Source organism: Eurosta solidaginis, chromosome 2, assembly GCF_040869045.1.
Source record: "Eurosta solidaginis isolate ZX-2024a chromosome 2, ASM4086904v1, whole genome shotgun sequence".
Taxonomy (NCBI): Eukaryota; Metazoa; Arthropoda; class Insecta; order Diptera; family Tephritidae; genus Eurosta; species Eurosta solidaginis.
The window spans coordinates 9253492-9268759 of record NC_090320.1 but is presented as its reverse complement, the minus strand read 5'-3'; the positions used below and the strand labels follow the sequence as shown (position 1 = coordinate 9268759).

The following is a 15268-nucleotide window of genomic DNA, read 5'->3' as shown; positions in this document are numbered from 1 at the left end:
ACCGGTTAACTTAAAATTTTTTTTTATTTATTTTATTATATTGAAATTTCACAAACAAAATTTGAACTTATGTGCTCCAAAGTATTTTGATGTCACTTCTACCGGACTGTATAAAATATTTGTTCAAAGAGCCAAATCAATTTTTGCGACACCCAGCTTGAATTTTTTTACTAAAGCGGTTTCTATTTCTGTATATCAAATATGATTTCCAAATATGAGCCAAATCGGACCACAAATACGATTTTTGTGAATATCTCGATCAATGCGCCACCTAGCGCCGATTTTTTTTCATAGGTCGCTGTCTATTCTTGTATGTAATATGTGTTCCAAATATGAGCCAAATCGGACCACAAATACCACAAATTTTTGTGAATATCTTCATCCATGCGCCACCTAGCGGTGATTTTTTCTTATTATTGCATTGTCATCGGGTTCTGAACTATATTCCAAGTTTCAAGCTTATCGGGAAGTTACTTAAATTTTAATTACATAATTCGCGCTAGCCGTGCAGCCTGTCAAGTCAACCTAAATAAAACCGTTTAAAAAAACACACAGCTATTGTAAAATTCTATTCCAGCTTGAGCCTCCATACCATTCTTACCATTTTTGCCAGCAGGATATTCATTCTCATAACCAAAACTAAGGTCAAGTGCATTATGCAGCCAAGATTATTTCTATTTATATTAGGGTGCGTCTTTTCTACTTCGTGTTTATTTAATGGCCGCAACTAAATAATAATTACAAAAATTACTGGCAAGGCCTTGAGCTGGATTCAAAACCACAATCTTGCGGATTTATTAGTCGACAAATCACGCCAACAATTGTTTATACCTATGTGTATATCTTTTTATATCTTTCTGGTATAATGAAAAGTCGCACCATAAATTGCATACCCTAATATATATAAATACATACAATCATAGACATAAATACATATACATTTTCCTTTGGCGGCTGTTTTTTTTTTTTATTGAAATGAATTTATTTGGTAGTGTATCACATTGTGAACCCGAATGTGCGATAGAAATACTAACGCACATACATAAATTCCCATTTATGCTTCTTCATATCCCTTAAAATTTATATGGGAATTTGTGTTTTGCAAAATATGGAACTGGTTCCCATGCATTATAAGCAAAAGTCAAAGGAACAATAAGAATACCAATTGGTTTCGCGCTTAGTGCTGTATTTTGTTTTTTTTCTTTTTTTCTTGTAGATGCATACATATGCATGTACGTTTATACATACATACACAAACTTTATATATAATTGATATCCTGTTTTATATTTTTCAAATTCCTTTACCGCAAGTATTGTTTTCTTGTACAAATTGTTGATCATCAGCATCTAAGCCAAATACATAAAAAAAAACATGAAAATTTTGCTTCGAAAATCCCCAAAAACAGAAATAATTAATAAGCCACAATGCTCGCATATTAAATTTTTTGCTTAAAAAAAACCTCATCTGAAATATAATTCATACACACTTATTAGTAAAAAAAGCTACATTATGCCTGGTATGCGCATATTTCAATTTCACGACACTCTACAATACAGCAGGCGCAACAATAGATTGGTCGTAGAGTACTCCCAAATACGGTAACTTGTTTAGGTAACAACAAAAAAAGATTGTTACTTTAAAATGTATATAAAACAAATATGTATATGAAAACTTAATTGCAGCACAAAATTGCATTATATACTAGACGTATGTATGTGTGTGTGGATTTTGCTAAGTGATTGCGACAATTGTTATTTAGACGACTTAAATGGCTAGGAATTCCCATATATGGATAAAGTTATTTGCGATCCAAAGAGGCGGTGACCAGAAAAGCACAATTTTTTGTAGAAATATTTTTATATATCACTACAAAGTATTGCGTAGAGGTAAATAGTTTTGACAAAAAAAAGGTATTCAAGAATTTATTTTGTTGAAAGTTGTCTAGGTAAAATTTAGTAACAAGTATAGGGGTTTCCAATGAGGATGTTGAAATCTGATACGTAAACATAAGGGTATATGATAAGAGAAGCGGATGCAAAGATAACAAATACTATTGAACAATTCCACTTAAAAAAATATTTTTAACAAACTGTAATTGTAATCATAATCGTAAATGTAACCGTAACCCCAAACTTAACAGTAACTGGTAACTAAAACGTAACTTGACCGTAGGACGTAGACATAATCCTTAATATAAATAAAACCGTTAGCGTAAATGTAGTGGTAGCCGTAAACATTACCTTAAACCTAACCAAAACAATTATCGTAACCATTATCACCACTGGAACAGTAACTATAACAGTTACCGAAAAAGGCACTGTAACCATAGTCTTACTCGTAAGCGCATTCATATTATTATCGATGCTTGTACTGTAATAAAAACCGTCATTGTAACGTAAAAATTATCGTAACCCCAGCTATAACTGTAAGGATCACAATCACTCTAACCCTAGCTGAAGTTAAAACCATAAGCGCAGTTCTAACCATATCAGTATGCCCAAACCGTACTAAACGCTGTTATCTTAGCCTTTACCACCATCTTATACTTTAACCATTCTCGTAACTGTAAGTGTAACTGTAACTGTAAATAAAATGAAAGATATTCTTCTTTTTCTATTTAGTCCACAGTTATCACGTGTACATTGCTTTTCTATCGACCACATGTTCTTCAGCATTCTTCCTATCAGATAGCATGTGAAGCTTCACCCAGCCACGCCTTACGGTCTTACATTTCATTCTGCCAATTGGCTGTATTTCTTTCTTCTCAGTGTAACTAAAATGCTCGCACACAGCATACGTTTCCGCTCCAGCACCCGCCATATCTATCGTCTCCGACTCACTTGAACCCTATAATGGCCCCAGTGGCAGTATCATGAGGTCGAAAATGATTCTCAGTAAATACGTGGTACAGCCGAATGGAAAATGGGCGTCTATTATTCTATGATCATCTTCGCGTAAATTTTCGTCGCTTCATATTTGGCTCTATATTTCGCGATATGACCAAAAGCTTGGTGGATCCTTTCATGCTGAATCTGATACTCAAAATGACCACATTTCGATCTGCGGCGAAGTCGATCTACCTCAAACCGTTGTCAGATGTTAAAACCAAAACCGTTTGCCTTCTATAGTTGATGTTGCATTGTATCGTCCTCGTAATTTTATGTAACGCAGTGATGTCAGCCTTGCAGCTCAACTATCCGGAAGTGAGATTCTCTTTAAAACTGACCTGAACACTTTATAGATATGCTCTCAAATAATAGTTTTCGAAACATAGTCGTCCTCAGAATGCGATTTCTCCTCCAAGGCAGTACAATTTTTTTCAGTGGAAGTATTTTTTACGTTTTTACCCGATCCCAACGCAAACATTTATATAACGAGTCACTTGATCAACAACAGAACTCCTGCAGGATAAGATAAGGTATACTTCTGGTAAAAGGTAAAATCCTTCGACCGTAATGTTGGAGGTGCCAAAAAATTGTTTTCGACAAAGACGGGCTAGAAGTACCAGTTAAAATCCCCTATATCTCTGGGGAGTGCTTATACGGTAATGATTCAGCAAAGTTTGGTAAGCCTTTAAGCCGGGTATGCTAAGCTCTCTCACTTTCATCAGTGTTGCTAGGTACCACACGTGTTGATTACCGCATCTAACATCCAGAGTACTCATGTTGGCGGAAGGAGGATGCAAGATTTGAGATTGCGGATAGCCGCGGAGCTTCAGCGGCACTATAGCCATGCCCCCATTACGCTCCAAATATAGCTGTTCATATTTTGGGGCCAAAAAGCCTTCTATTTCAAATTATTGTAGTAATATCACTTGAAAATTATTTAACAACAATTGATGCAATCCTGCATTTTCCAAAAATAGGATCAAATAGTAGGATAAGTAAAGAAATACAAGAAAAAAATACTTTGAAACTTGGGTTATGTCATGGATTCCACGAAACTCTTTTTTATTTTTTCATATTTTTTGTTTTTGTTCACAATACTTGTGGCATATGCTTTTTTATGTATTAAATATATTTATATTTATTTAATTTGGCATATGCGCCAAAACTGTGGGTGTCCAACAAAAAAATCACAGCACTCGCACGTATACGAAAAACAGCAACAAAAATACACATTTTTAACAATAATCATCCTTTTTAATTTTTTTATTCTTATTTCTCTTTTTCATTTTGTTGAGATGCTGCCATACATTCTTTTGCGTAGTCGCAAAATGCCACTTTGACTGACAATAAGCATCATTGTTGTTATTTTAATTTTTATAGTTATTGTCATATTGCCTTTTTAAGTGATTAGTGCTTCCGGTGTAGACATATGTGCGCCACACCACCGAACACTTTAAAACATGTGTGAGTGTGCTTAGAATTCGTTCTTATTGAGAAGCATGCTGATATCGAAACACATACATACATGTAAATGCTCATCACACATGCAAAGAGCCAATGCCGTGTATGGATTTTGACTATCATGAAGTTACCTGCTGCTGCATGAAGATCATAATAAATGACCAAATTGGCAGTAGAGGAATGTTTGAAAGAATAAAAAATTTTATTTGCAGTTTTACATTAAAGGCGACCGGTTGCTAGCGTTTAAGTGGAGTGAATGTGTAATTAGTTAAAATTATAAAAATTTAACTCGAAACTCGAAATTTTTAAAATTATAAAGTATGGAAAAAGAAAAGCGCATTTCGTAAAACAAAAAGAGTGTATTAAATTTAATGTTTAAAGATTTAACCAATAATCCAAATTTTTTTAGATCTTTGTTCAAAAGAAAGAAGCGTTAAACTCTTTAAAGCAAATCTAACGTTTAAAATTCTTGTTTTATGCTTTATCTACTGTAAATTTTTTTTTACAAAGTTACAAAAATTTGTTTAATAAAATAATGAAGTAAACCAAAGCCAAATATTTTTTTTGCAAAAAATATAAAATTAGCCTGAAGCGGCAAAGGGAGTTAGGTTATGAAGTGCGCAATTGTGCCACATTTCTTTTTAATTTGCCTGTTGCATAGAGAGCTGCTTCGGCCGTTTTGGTAATACAACAAAAATTTATTGTTTTTTCATACCTACGCGTTTCGGCGCAACAGCGTCATCCTCAGGGTATTCTGTTTTTATTAACAATAAACATGAAAAAATTTATTAATGCTTGTGTGATTTAAAAAAATCATATACGAAGTAAGAGAAACTTGCGGGTTTAGCTTTATAGTTTTGTAAATACCATTACATGGTGAGTCAATATGCAATGGAAAAAAAATTATATTGAGAAAAAATAATATTGTAATTGAGTGTGTTTGTGACTAGTTGCTGTTTTTCATGTTTATTGTTAATAAAAACAGAATAGACTGAGGATGGCGCTATTGCGTCGAAACGCGTAGCTATGAAAAAACACTAAATGTTTGTTTTATTACTAAAACAGCCGGAGTTAGGTTAGGTAAGATTGTACTGGCCGGTGCGTGATTGCCACTATCAAACGATGAAGAACTTTATCAAAAACCAGGACCTATGTATGTTATAAATTGACTGCGTGCTCTTGGCAAATACTAGAAGCATTCATTCCTTTCTATTTTCATATGCCCTGCAACCCAATATAGATGCATGCTTCTCACTATCTCGATTATTTCAAACAATATCCGTTCAGCGATGATAACTTTGACCTTGCCTGGGAAGCTTTACGGTCCCGATACGAAAACAAGCGTATCCTTGTTGACAACTAGATCAAATCCTTACTGACTCTTGCCACTATTCATTCCGAAAACAGTGAGCAACTAAAGAGATTGCAAAATAAAATCAACAACTGCCTATCAGCCCTTCACTCACAGGGAGACAGTTGGGATCCGATTCTGGTGTACATTTGTTCATCAAAGCTCCCCGAAACAACCCTGTCACTTCGGGAATAATCTCTCTCTTCGCGAAGAGATTTACCCTCATGGTCACAAATGTACGACTTTCTCACCTCGGGATATGAAGTCGTTGAAAGAGTTAATAGGCTCCAACCAAGCCAAAGCAAACAAAAACCAGTCGCTCATCAGAATTCTGCGCAAAGGAGGTCCTTCAACAGGACGCAAACAAAAAAGGGGTTGCTTACAAATGGAGTACTACTTACAAATTAATTTGACTCAGTCACATTATTGTACTCTTTACGTTGTTTGTGCTTTTATCGAATCATGTTACTTTTTAGAACCGGTTACCTTTTCCGAACCAGCTTTTTTTTGGAACCGGTTGCTTTTTGGGAAACCGGTTTCTATTTTGAAAAATGTTCTTTTTTGGAACTGGTTACTATTTGGAAATTGTTCACTTTTGTGGAGCTGATTACTATAGATGACTAGGCGGATGCGGTCTTGCCAGAGCCGTCAAGCTAGTATGTACTGCGGTTAGACCTGGTTTTTCGTTTTGTTCAGGGTAGATAAGGTTTCCTGAGCTGGTATTAAAGACTTAATTTTTATTGTTATAAACTGTTGTTGTAAGCACAATAACACTTGTCGCAGGCAATCCTTGCCGGATACGAATTGTACTAACTCCTTATGAAAGTAGCCCGACTGAAGATGCTTACTGTAAGCTAACCAGTAAGCACGGAAATGCGTGGAACTTGGCTGAGGCTGGTGCTAAGATTCGATGCTCATCTGATCTACATACTTACGTCGCATTACGTGGCAACATGTCTATGTTAGTTTGTCCAAAACAAAGTTGTAACAGACCGCGGACATTAGTAGTAAATATGGGTTCTCCGGTCTCCGGGTAATGGACGATAATACCCGGCTCTAGAGGCGTGATTATTCAAAATTTAATACTTGCACCTACTATGAAGTTTATTTATTTATTTAAGTAAAATGTACGAATCCTAAAAACTTTGTATTTTACCTTTTTCGTTTTTAATAGCAACACTCAACCGCCTATTGCTGCTGTTTTAGATACTAAATACGATTGAAAAATTTGACGGTATTTCAATGGTGTTTAATCCACTTATGAAATAATTCTCACCTAAAGCTGGAAATATACCTATGAAAAGGGACTAAAATATCGTTTGGTCTTATACCGAAGCCCAGATCTTCGGGTTTGACATTACTTAAAGTTGGCCGCCCTAGTAGCAAATAAGTAGATGCTAAAAGTTAAATAACAGCATATTAATTTTAGATCTGATATGTCAAAGAAAAGGTATAAGTTAGTATGAAAAATGAAAGAAATAACACGATTTTTAGCAAGATAGAATTTGCACACCGTACTCAACATGAGTTTCAAACTTAAGGGAGGACCTTTACCATTTTTTTTTTTTTTTGTATACTTATTAACCAAGTCTATTCACATAATATATTGCATATAACTGCGCTTTAAACCAAAGAAAAATTAAAACAATTTACATCATATATTCACTAATTTTGTTTAAAACCCCGCATGCCACGCGCCACATCATTTTTGTCAGTTCAATGCCACTGACGTCAATTGTTCGTTTGCCAAAAGCAAATTGTTTCTATTTAACAATTATGTATATTTGAAAAAAAAAATTGTGCTTTATTGTGTTTTATATTTGGCTGAAAAACTTTTATTACTTTTAAAATGCAACGGTAAATAAATATAAAAACAAAGATTGTTAAGATTACGCAAATAAACCGTGCAAATCTTCCCAACATTTAAGTGATAAAAATAATTAAAGCTTCTTTGGAGGAAAAAATGGCGCCAAATATATTTATGAGTCGAATGCTAACGGTAGGTAAAACAAAAAGTATTTATAGCTATAGACAAACAATATTTAAATGCAGGGGTATACAAATACATACAAAGCCTATAGGCAAATAACAATAATGTGATTTTAATCATGCGTTACCATCGGCTGAGCGCATTGAATGCCATTCAGTCAGCTGTGCAATACTTAATGGTTGCTGACTTAATCATGTAGTGCGTTCAGTAAATTACTGTTATTAAATATTTGATTGGTTAATTGCTAGGTTTTCGGTCTAGTAATGCATTTTTTACACCTAGCGCTAGAGTTATTGTCCTAATTTTTTGTATAAAGAGATATAGTATTTGGTATAAAATGACGCAAAATATCTGTGGGTAAATTAAAACGAAGCGTCGGATGCCGTGGTGTGATGGTAGCTTGCTTCGCCTACCACACCCAAGATCCTTGCTTAACACCCCGGGCAAAGCGACATCAAAATTTTAGAACAAGTTTTTTCAATGAGAAGCCAATTTGTGTAAAAGAGGTCGCCCCTCGGCAGTGTTTAGCATGCACTCCGATTGTGTTTTTGCCATGAAAAGCTTCTCAGTAAAAACTCATGTGCCTTACAGATGCCGTTCGGAGTCGATATTAACCGAGTAGGTCCCGTCTCGCGAGTTTGTAGGAAAAACTAAAGGGAGCACGATGCAAATTGGAAGAGAAGCTCGGCCTAAAATCTCTCCGGAGGTTATCGCGCCTTACATTAAGTAATAATATAGTAGAAAAGTTTACATTCACATCGTATGCTAGATATAAGAGATTTGGTATGCGTGGATAATAACTAACCTTTTGTTTAGAAGAAGAAGAAAAATTTTTCATACTAAATAATCTGGTTGGTTGTTGTGAGGATACTCTCCTCATATTACAATCATCAGAATCAAAATATTATCTTTCAAATATCATGAAAAGAAACAGTTCTAAGTCATTATTCAAACATACTCCCCCAGCAGAGAAATAACAGTTGTGAATGATCTTAATTCAGGCCTTTTTGAGTAATCTCATGTTGATATTGTTTTTGTAGCGATAAGGACACTCCCCGAAGTCTTTGGGCTTTTGCCCTGAGGAAGTTTTGGTCACCAGAGGCTCGGCTGTCAAAGAAAGAGGATTCGCCATGGTTATATGAGGTTGACAATTGGGTTGGAAAAGCTATATATTGCGCTGGCAACCCCTTGAAAGGGTTGCGCTACATAACCCATTGAATCAATTTGGTAGTTTAGTCTCCTCTTACAACAGGCATACCTACCGTGGGTATATTCCAAGCCCCCTAATCCGCTGGGGGTGGGTAATATGTTCAATTTTCTCAGTGAAAGCATCTCTTTGACTTATATAACTTACAAACAACCCGTTGCTAATACAAATTAATATTCTACCAGCACACCTGATTTCCACCAGCATTTTTTCTCATCCCACTATACATAAGTAATCAATTTATCAACGGTTAGCACCGAAAAATTTTCCCATGCCAAAATCTATTCAGCAACAAATTTTCTCTTTCTTGTTTCATATTATTTCGTTTTTATAAATCAAAGTACACAGCTGACACTGATTTTGTACGTATTGTATTTTAAGGGATGTATATTTTACGTTGTGTGTGTTCGTTCTTTGTTGTTTCGTAATAAATAATGTTATTACTGTTACATTTAAAGGTACATATCAGGGATGATGATTTGGGGATAGCGGTATTTTTTAGATGTCAAAAATCCCGGGACTATTGGGCTGACGCGATCGTCATCCCTTATATTTACCTATGAAAATATTTGTTGAAAATAGCATGGATATTTAACCATTTACATAATTTAAATTTTTTTCCACAAACATATCTCTTTTAAAAACAAAACAAGCCTTTACACTGGGGAGCAAAAAAGTCTTAAAGGTTTTAACTCAATGGACAAATTCAGCCTATGTGAGGTCTTTATTGACCGGCCAATTCAACTTTCTAAAGGTTTTTATTTCACAGAATCTAAATGTGAGGTCAGATTATCCAAATTTGTTAACTTAAAGCCAGCATAACAATAACAAATTGGTTAAAGTTTTCGAGATATTCGGATTTAAAATTGCAAAAAACACTCTTTTTGCCAAATCACATACCGAAAAATATAAAATTTTTATAACCAGAAGCAGGACTATGCTTTCTCAAAAGTTTTGATGTGGTGAACGGGCATGTGTAGGCATTTAAAGTTTTTGAGATATTCAAACATAAAAGTGCAAAAAAACAAGGTTTGGGGGTAGATTTGAGGTCATCTCAATTCAAATATTTTTTTGAGATAGTTATTCTACTTGAAAGTGTCACTCCTACGCTTCAAACTCCATTTCGAGTTTTTAGAAAATCATTAGGTGTTATACCTGCTTTATAAAATTATGTTCCATGCTGAAGATGTGTTTTTGCCAAACTTATTTATTTGTATTTTTTTTTTTTATTGAAAAAGAAGCATATGGGTTTCGAAAATCACGAGAGCAAAAAAAATTCCGAAAATCGTCATCCCTGGTACATAAATATCATGGTATGTAGTACGTCAGGATATGTTTGGTCGACACACCTGTCAACCCAATTGTGCGAGTAATTCATGTTGCTTTAATTATTTGTAAATGGTGTAAATATAGACGAATTTAAGTGTGATATATAAATAATGAATTGGCACACAAAAAATGCGTTGCGCCGGAGACCTGCCATGATATGCTCGTAGACGAATGCTTACATATGGCAAATATTATTTACTATTACAATATAGTTAAGGTGGACAGCATTTTATCCTATATTCCTATTTTGTTTCGTGAACATTTCGGTATGACTACAGGAACAGTTTTAAGGATAATTTCGAAACTACTTCGATGCAAATTGGGCTATTTTAGGATCACTTGTGAACTATTTCCAAGCTATTTCCAAACTATTTCGGGTCCGTTTTGGAAAAATTTCTTAAACACTTCGGAACTATTTTCAAATTATTTGGAGATTATTTCGAAACAATTTTAAAACTGTTGCGTGACCAATTTGTAACAATTTCAAAAACACATTAGCATTATTTAAGTATAATTTCGGAACAACTTGTGAATCATTTCGAGACTATTGCAAAACCATTTTAAAGCTGTTAAAACATCACATCGAAACTATTGTGAGTATTCCATATAAGTCCCAAAATGATCTGGATATGCTCTAGAAATGATCCAGTAGTTGTACTGAAATGATACCTACAACAATACAGAAGTGATCCTGTACTAACGGCATACATCGCTAAGGCGGTTAAGCGGAACTTAATGATGATGATTATCCTGTACCACTCTAAAATTATTTTAAAATAGTTCAAACTGATGCAGAATTTTTCTCGACATTATACCTAAAATAAGTATGAAGTTATCCTGAAATCGCTTCTAATTGGTCACGAAATAGTCTCAAATTATACCGAAAAAAGCTTCAAAACGATTCGCAGCAATACTAAAATGGTTTGACAACAGTTTCGTAATGATTTCGAAACTAATCCAGAACTGATGTTGAAATTGCCTCGAAATTGCATAACAATAGTTTCGAAATGATGCTTACAATAATTCGAAAGTGGTATACGGTAGAATTCCATTCAATATTTTATCAAAGTCAGTCAACCAGTTACGCATGGACAGCGGTGGCACTCAGCTCCATATTATGATGTGATGTTATGATGTTAATCACGCCCTTTCCCACTTAATAACATGATATGTCCACCTTTAATTGAATGTTCTGGTATGTCTTGTTCTTATAGAAAAATTTATGATTCACTGTATTATTATATGAATCAGTGTATCCTCATTGTAATGGAAAAGGCGATAAGTCCCTTTCTCCTCCTTTACTGCGCTTTTATAACCCTACAACAAAAATAGAAGGCAGTCATGCAAGGAACCAGTTTGGCCCTACGGGTTTAATGACTACCTCCGAACTGGTGCTAATCGCATGCAGAGCGGGACAGTTGGTAGCTACATTTGTAGCAACAACGCTTAAGTCTTAGCTATATGAATTTGAATTAATTAAACATAGGCAGCGACTATTTCAGCACCACCCACGACTGAACCAGTTAAAAATGACTGTTTACTGAAATTCAAAAGGCATGTAAAGTGGAAACATTTTCATATCGTAGGACATTGCAATGTTAAAAGTGTGAGATGAAAGCACTGCGTGGGGAAAAATTTAGAACTAGTACTGTTTCTAAATGAGGGTTTAGTACGCTAGTTCGAAACTAATGTGATTTGCTTTTATTCACTCTTAATATGAAAGCCGTTTTTATTGCGAACCGTTCAGTTATACATACATATGTATATCGATTTGATAAGCAAAATCACCGCTATCATAATAAATGCAAACAAAATATTTTTATTATTTTGCTTAAATTAAATTCATCGAATAGCACATTTTAACCATTCTCGAAAACTGCAAATGTTTGACTGAAATTCAATTGAAGTAATTACAAACATTTAAAAAACATGTATGACTCTATTTTGTTTATAACAAAGCATTAAGCCCCCTACTAAAATATTTCAATTTTTTTTATTTCATTACAGCAATCACTGCTAGCCGGTCGCATACCAGTCGCCTCAATGACAGGTCCAATTAAACGTGGACTGCTTTGGCAGCAACGTGACCGGCTTTTTTCACGCTGGAAGGAAAGGTAAGTGAAAAAGTGAAAAAATATGTACAATAAAAACCAGATAAAAGTAAAAGCTGACCAATTGCATTAAAAACAACTGGCAGCAACAGCGAGTGAAAATTGATATAACAAGTAAAAAAACAAGCAAGGATGGGACTGTCTTCGGCTGTGCCGAAGACTTCATACCTTTCATGAATGGGGCTGAACAATAATCTTATCCCGTTCGTAGTCTCCAAATAATCGGATGTATAAGATACATATGTACATACCTAAACGATTTTTAAGATAAATATAAAATAAAGAATGGCAAAAAAACCCCTTTATCTGAACGATCGGTTGTATGGGATATATATTATATATAGCTCCGATCGAAATAATTTTTACAGGAAATCTTCTGTGATATATTAGAATATATATCACCAAGTTTCACGTTTTATATTGAAAACTAAGGGAGAAATGGCCAAAAATCTTTCTATCTGAACGATCGGTTGTATGGGATATATATTATACATAGCTCCGATCAAAAGTGATTTTTTCAGAAAATCTTCTATGATATATTAGAATATATATCACCGAGTTTCACGTTTATACTTTCTAAATTAAGGAAGAAACGGCAAAAATCTTTCTATCTGAACGATCGGTTGTATGGGATATAACTGTATATAGCTCCGATCAAAGTGATTTTTTCAGGATATCTTCTATGGTATATTAGAATATATATCACCGAGTTTCACATTTATACTTTCTATATTAAGGAAGAAATGGCCAAAAATCTTTCTATCTGAACGATCGGTTGTATGGGATATAACTATATATAGCTCCGATCAAAGTGATTTTTTCAGGATATCTTCTATGATATATTAGAATATATATCACCGAGTTTCACGTTTATACTTTCTAAATTAAGGAAGAAATGGCCAAAAATCTTTCTATCTGAAAGATCGGTTGTATGGGATATAACTATGTATAGCTCCGATCAAAGTGATTTTTTCAGGATATCTTCTATGATATATTAGAATATACATCACCGAGTTTCACGTTTATACTTTCTAAATTGCGGCAGGAATGACCAAAATCGTCTTATCTGAACGATCGGTTGTATGGGAGATATATGTTATAGTGGTCCGATCCTACCGGATCTGACAAATGTTTAATATAATACAAAAATACATCCTTGTGCCAAATTTCATTGAGATATCTCAAAATTTAAGGGACTAGTTTGCGTTCAAACAGACAGAGGGACGGGCGGACAGACGGACATGGCTATATCAACTCAGTTCTTCGCCCTGATCAATTCGGTATACTTAATGGTCAGTCTATCTTCTATATTTCTCAACGTTACAAACATCGGACCAAAGTTAATATACAATTTCATGTTCATGAAAGGTATAAAAAGAGAAAAGTAAAAAGGACAAAAAATATTTGGTACGTGAGATAAAGCCGCATGCAGCATGAATTGTCAACTAATGAAATTAATTTTTTGTTGCGCTCTGAAAATCTGCCCTAATTGTTGACTGTAAAATTGTGAAAAAGGTGGACACGATGCAGTGGAAGGCAGAATAAAATGACAATTTAATTGGGATATCAATTGGTGGTCGCTGCTGCTCAAACGTTATAAGTGCAATCAAATTTTTGATGCATTCAGTGGAAGGCGCATACACTTGAAAAACAAGAGATGATATTTCTGTTGAAAAAAAAAACAAAAAAATAAATAATGTTATATGAAACCAAATCCTTGTTAATATTTTTATGCGCTAATAGCGTGCAAGAATTTCACGCTGCTCAGATGCTTATGTGATAAATTTTTTTTCCAAATAATTTTGTCTGTCGATTTGCTTTTGTTATTATTATTTTTTTCTTAACAAAATTTCTTTTGTTGATTACGCACAATTCCATTTTAATTATCTCGCCTTTCTTTTAGGTACTTTGTGCTTACACGCGATTATCTGCATTGTTTCAAACGAGCATCCGGTTCGGCTAATGAGCGCGCCTCTGATATGGGACAATTTATATTTAAGGTAAGTTTTGATTTATATTTTTGATATTTTCATATCTTTTGTACGTGCTTATCGAAAAACTTAAAAAAAAAGTTAAATCAGGATGATTACAAACATACATACTTACATTGTTAGACTTCAACCGAGTGTAGGACTTTATATGAACGTAAAAATTGTCCTCCCCTATAACACATCGTCTTTAATTCAGCGAGTAAACTTAACTGCAGCAGAATGTGATGGAGAGATTTAGAAATACTAGAGCTGCCCTTTAACCTCTATAACAGTCGTGAGTAGAATGTGTGGCTTAGAGCATTTAATGCAAACGCTGCTGTAAGGCCCATCCTGCTCTGAGGCATGGTGCCCAGCACAGCAGGCTGAATTGGCCGATCAGTGAGGGCATAGACTAACTGTGTCCATAGTGTTGTCCAGAAGTGTGGGAATAAAATAATAACAGCACAAATGCGATATGACCATGGCCGCTTTGCTAATATGTGGTACCCTGCCCTACACATCCACCTACTACCGATGTACCTGTTTGTTAAGGTCCAGGAAAGTTCTAACTCCTTAGCAAAGATTGCATGTAGATCGCCTCTTGAGTACCAACAGATTTTGCCACATCAGCATTGTTGGGACAATTCTCGAAAATTTATGTCAAAGAGACCACACTTTATGACTCCTCTCTGTAAGAAAAAAATACTCCAGCGCGAGAGAGGCAAAGACATAGTACAATCTAAACTTTAGACCCAAAGTCTGTCAGCCGCACAGCGCTCAAAGCTTTTCCGTGCGGAAACACTTCGCTAAAGGTAACAGTAATTTGCTGGGGGTTGCCAAAATATACAAACCGTTGCAGTTCAAAGAGGTCTGAGGTCTTTATTGACCGGCCAGTTCAACCTTCTAAAGGTTTTTATTGCACAGAATCTAAATATGAGGTCAAATTATTCAAATTGGTTA

At 34.7% G+C, this 15268-nt stretch overlaps 1 protein-coding gene and 1 long non-coding RNA gene across 3 annotated transcripts in view; one reads left to right on the top strand and one right to left on the bottom strand.

The window, feature by feature from the left end:
• Positions 1-15268, bottom strand: part of LOC137239250 (uncharacterized) — a 443310-nt gene that overhangs the window by 299696 nt on the left and 128346 nt on the right. The window lies entirely within an intron of this gene.
• LOC137239247 (putative uncharacterized protein DDB_G0293878) overlaps positions 1-15268 on the top strand; it is a 147929-nt gene that overhangs the window by 106591 nt on the left and 26070 nt on the right. For both annotated transcript variants that reach the window (XM_067764319.1, XM_067764318.1), the window contains 2 exons: positions 12235-12341; positions 14242-14338. In XM_067764319.1, the coding sequence (XP_067620420.1) occupies positions 12235-12341; positions 14242-14338 (204 nt within the window). The remainder of the gene's footprint in view (positions 1-12234; positions 12342-14241; positions 14339-15268) is intronic.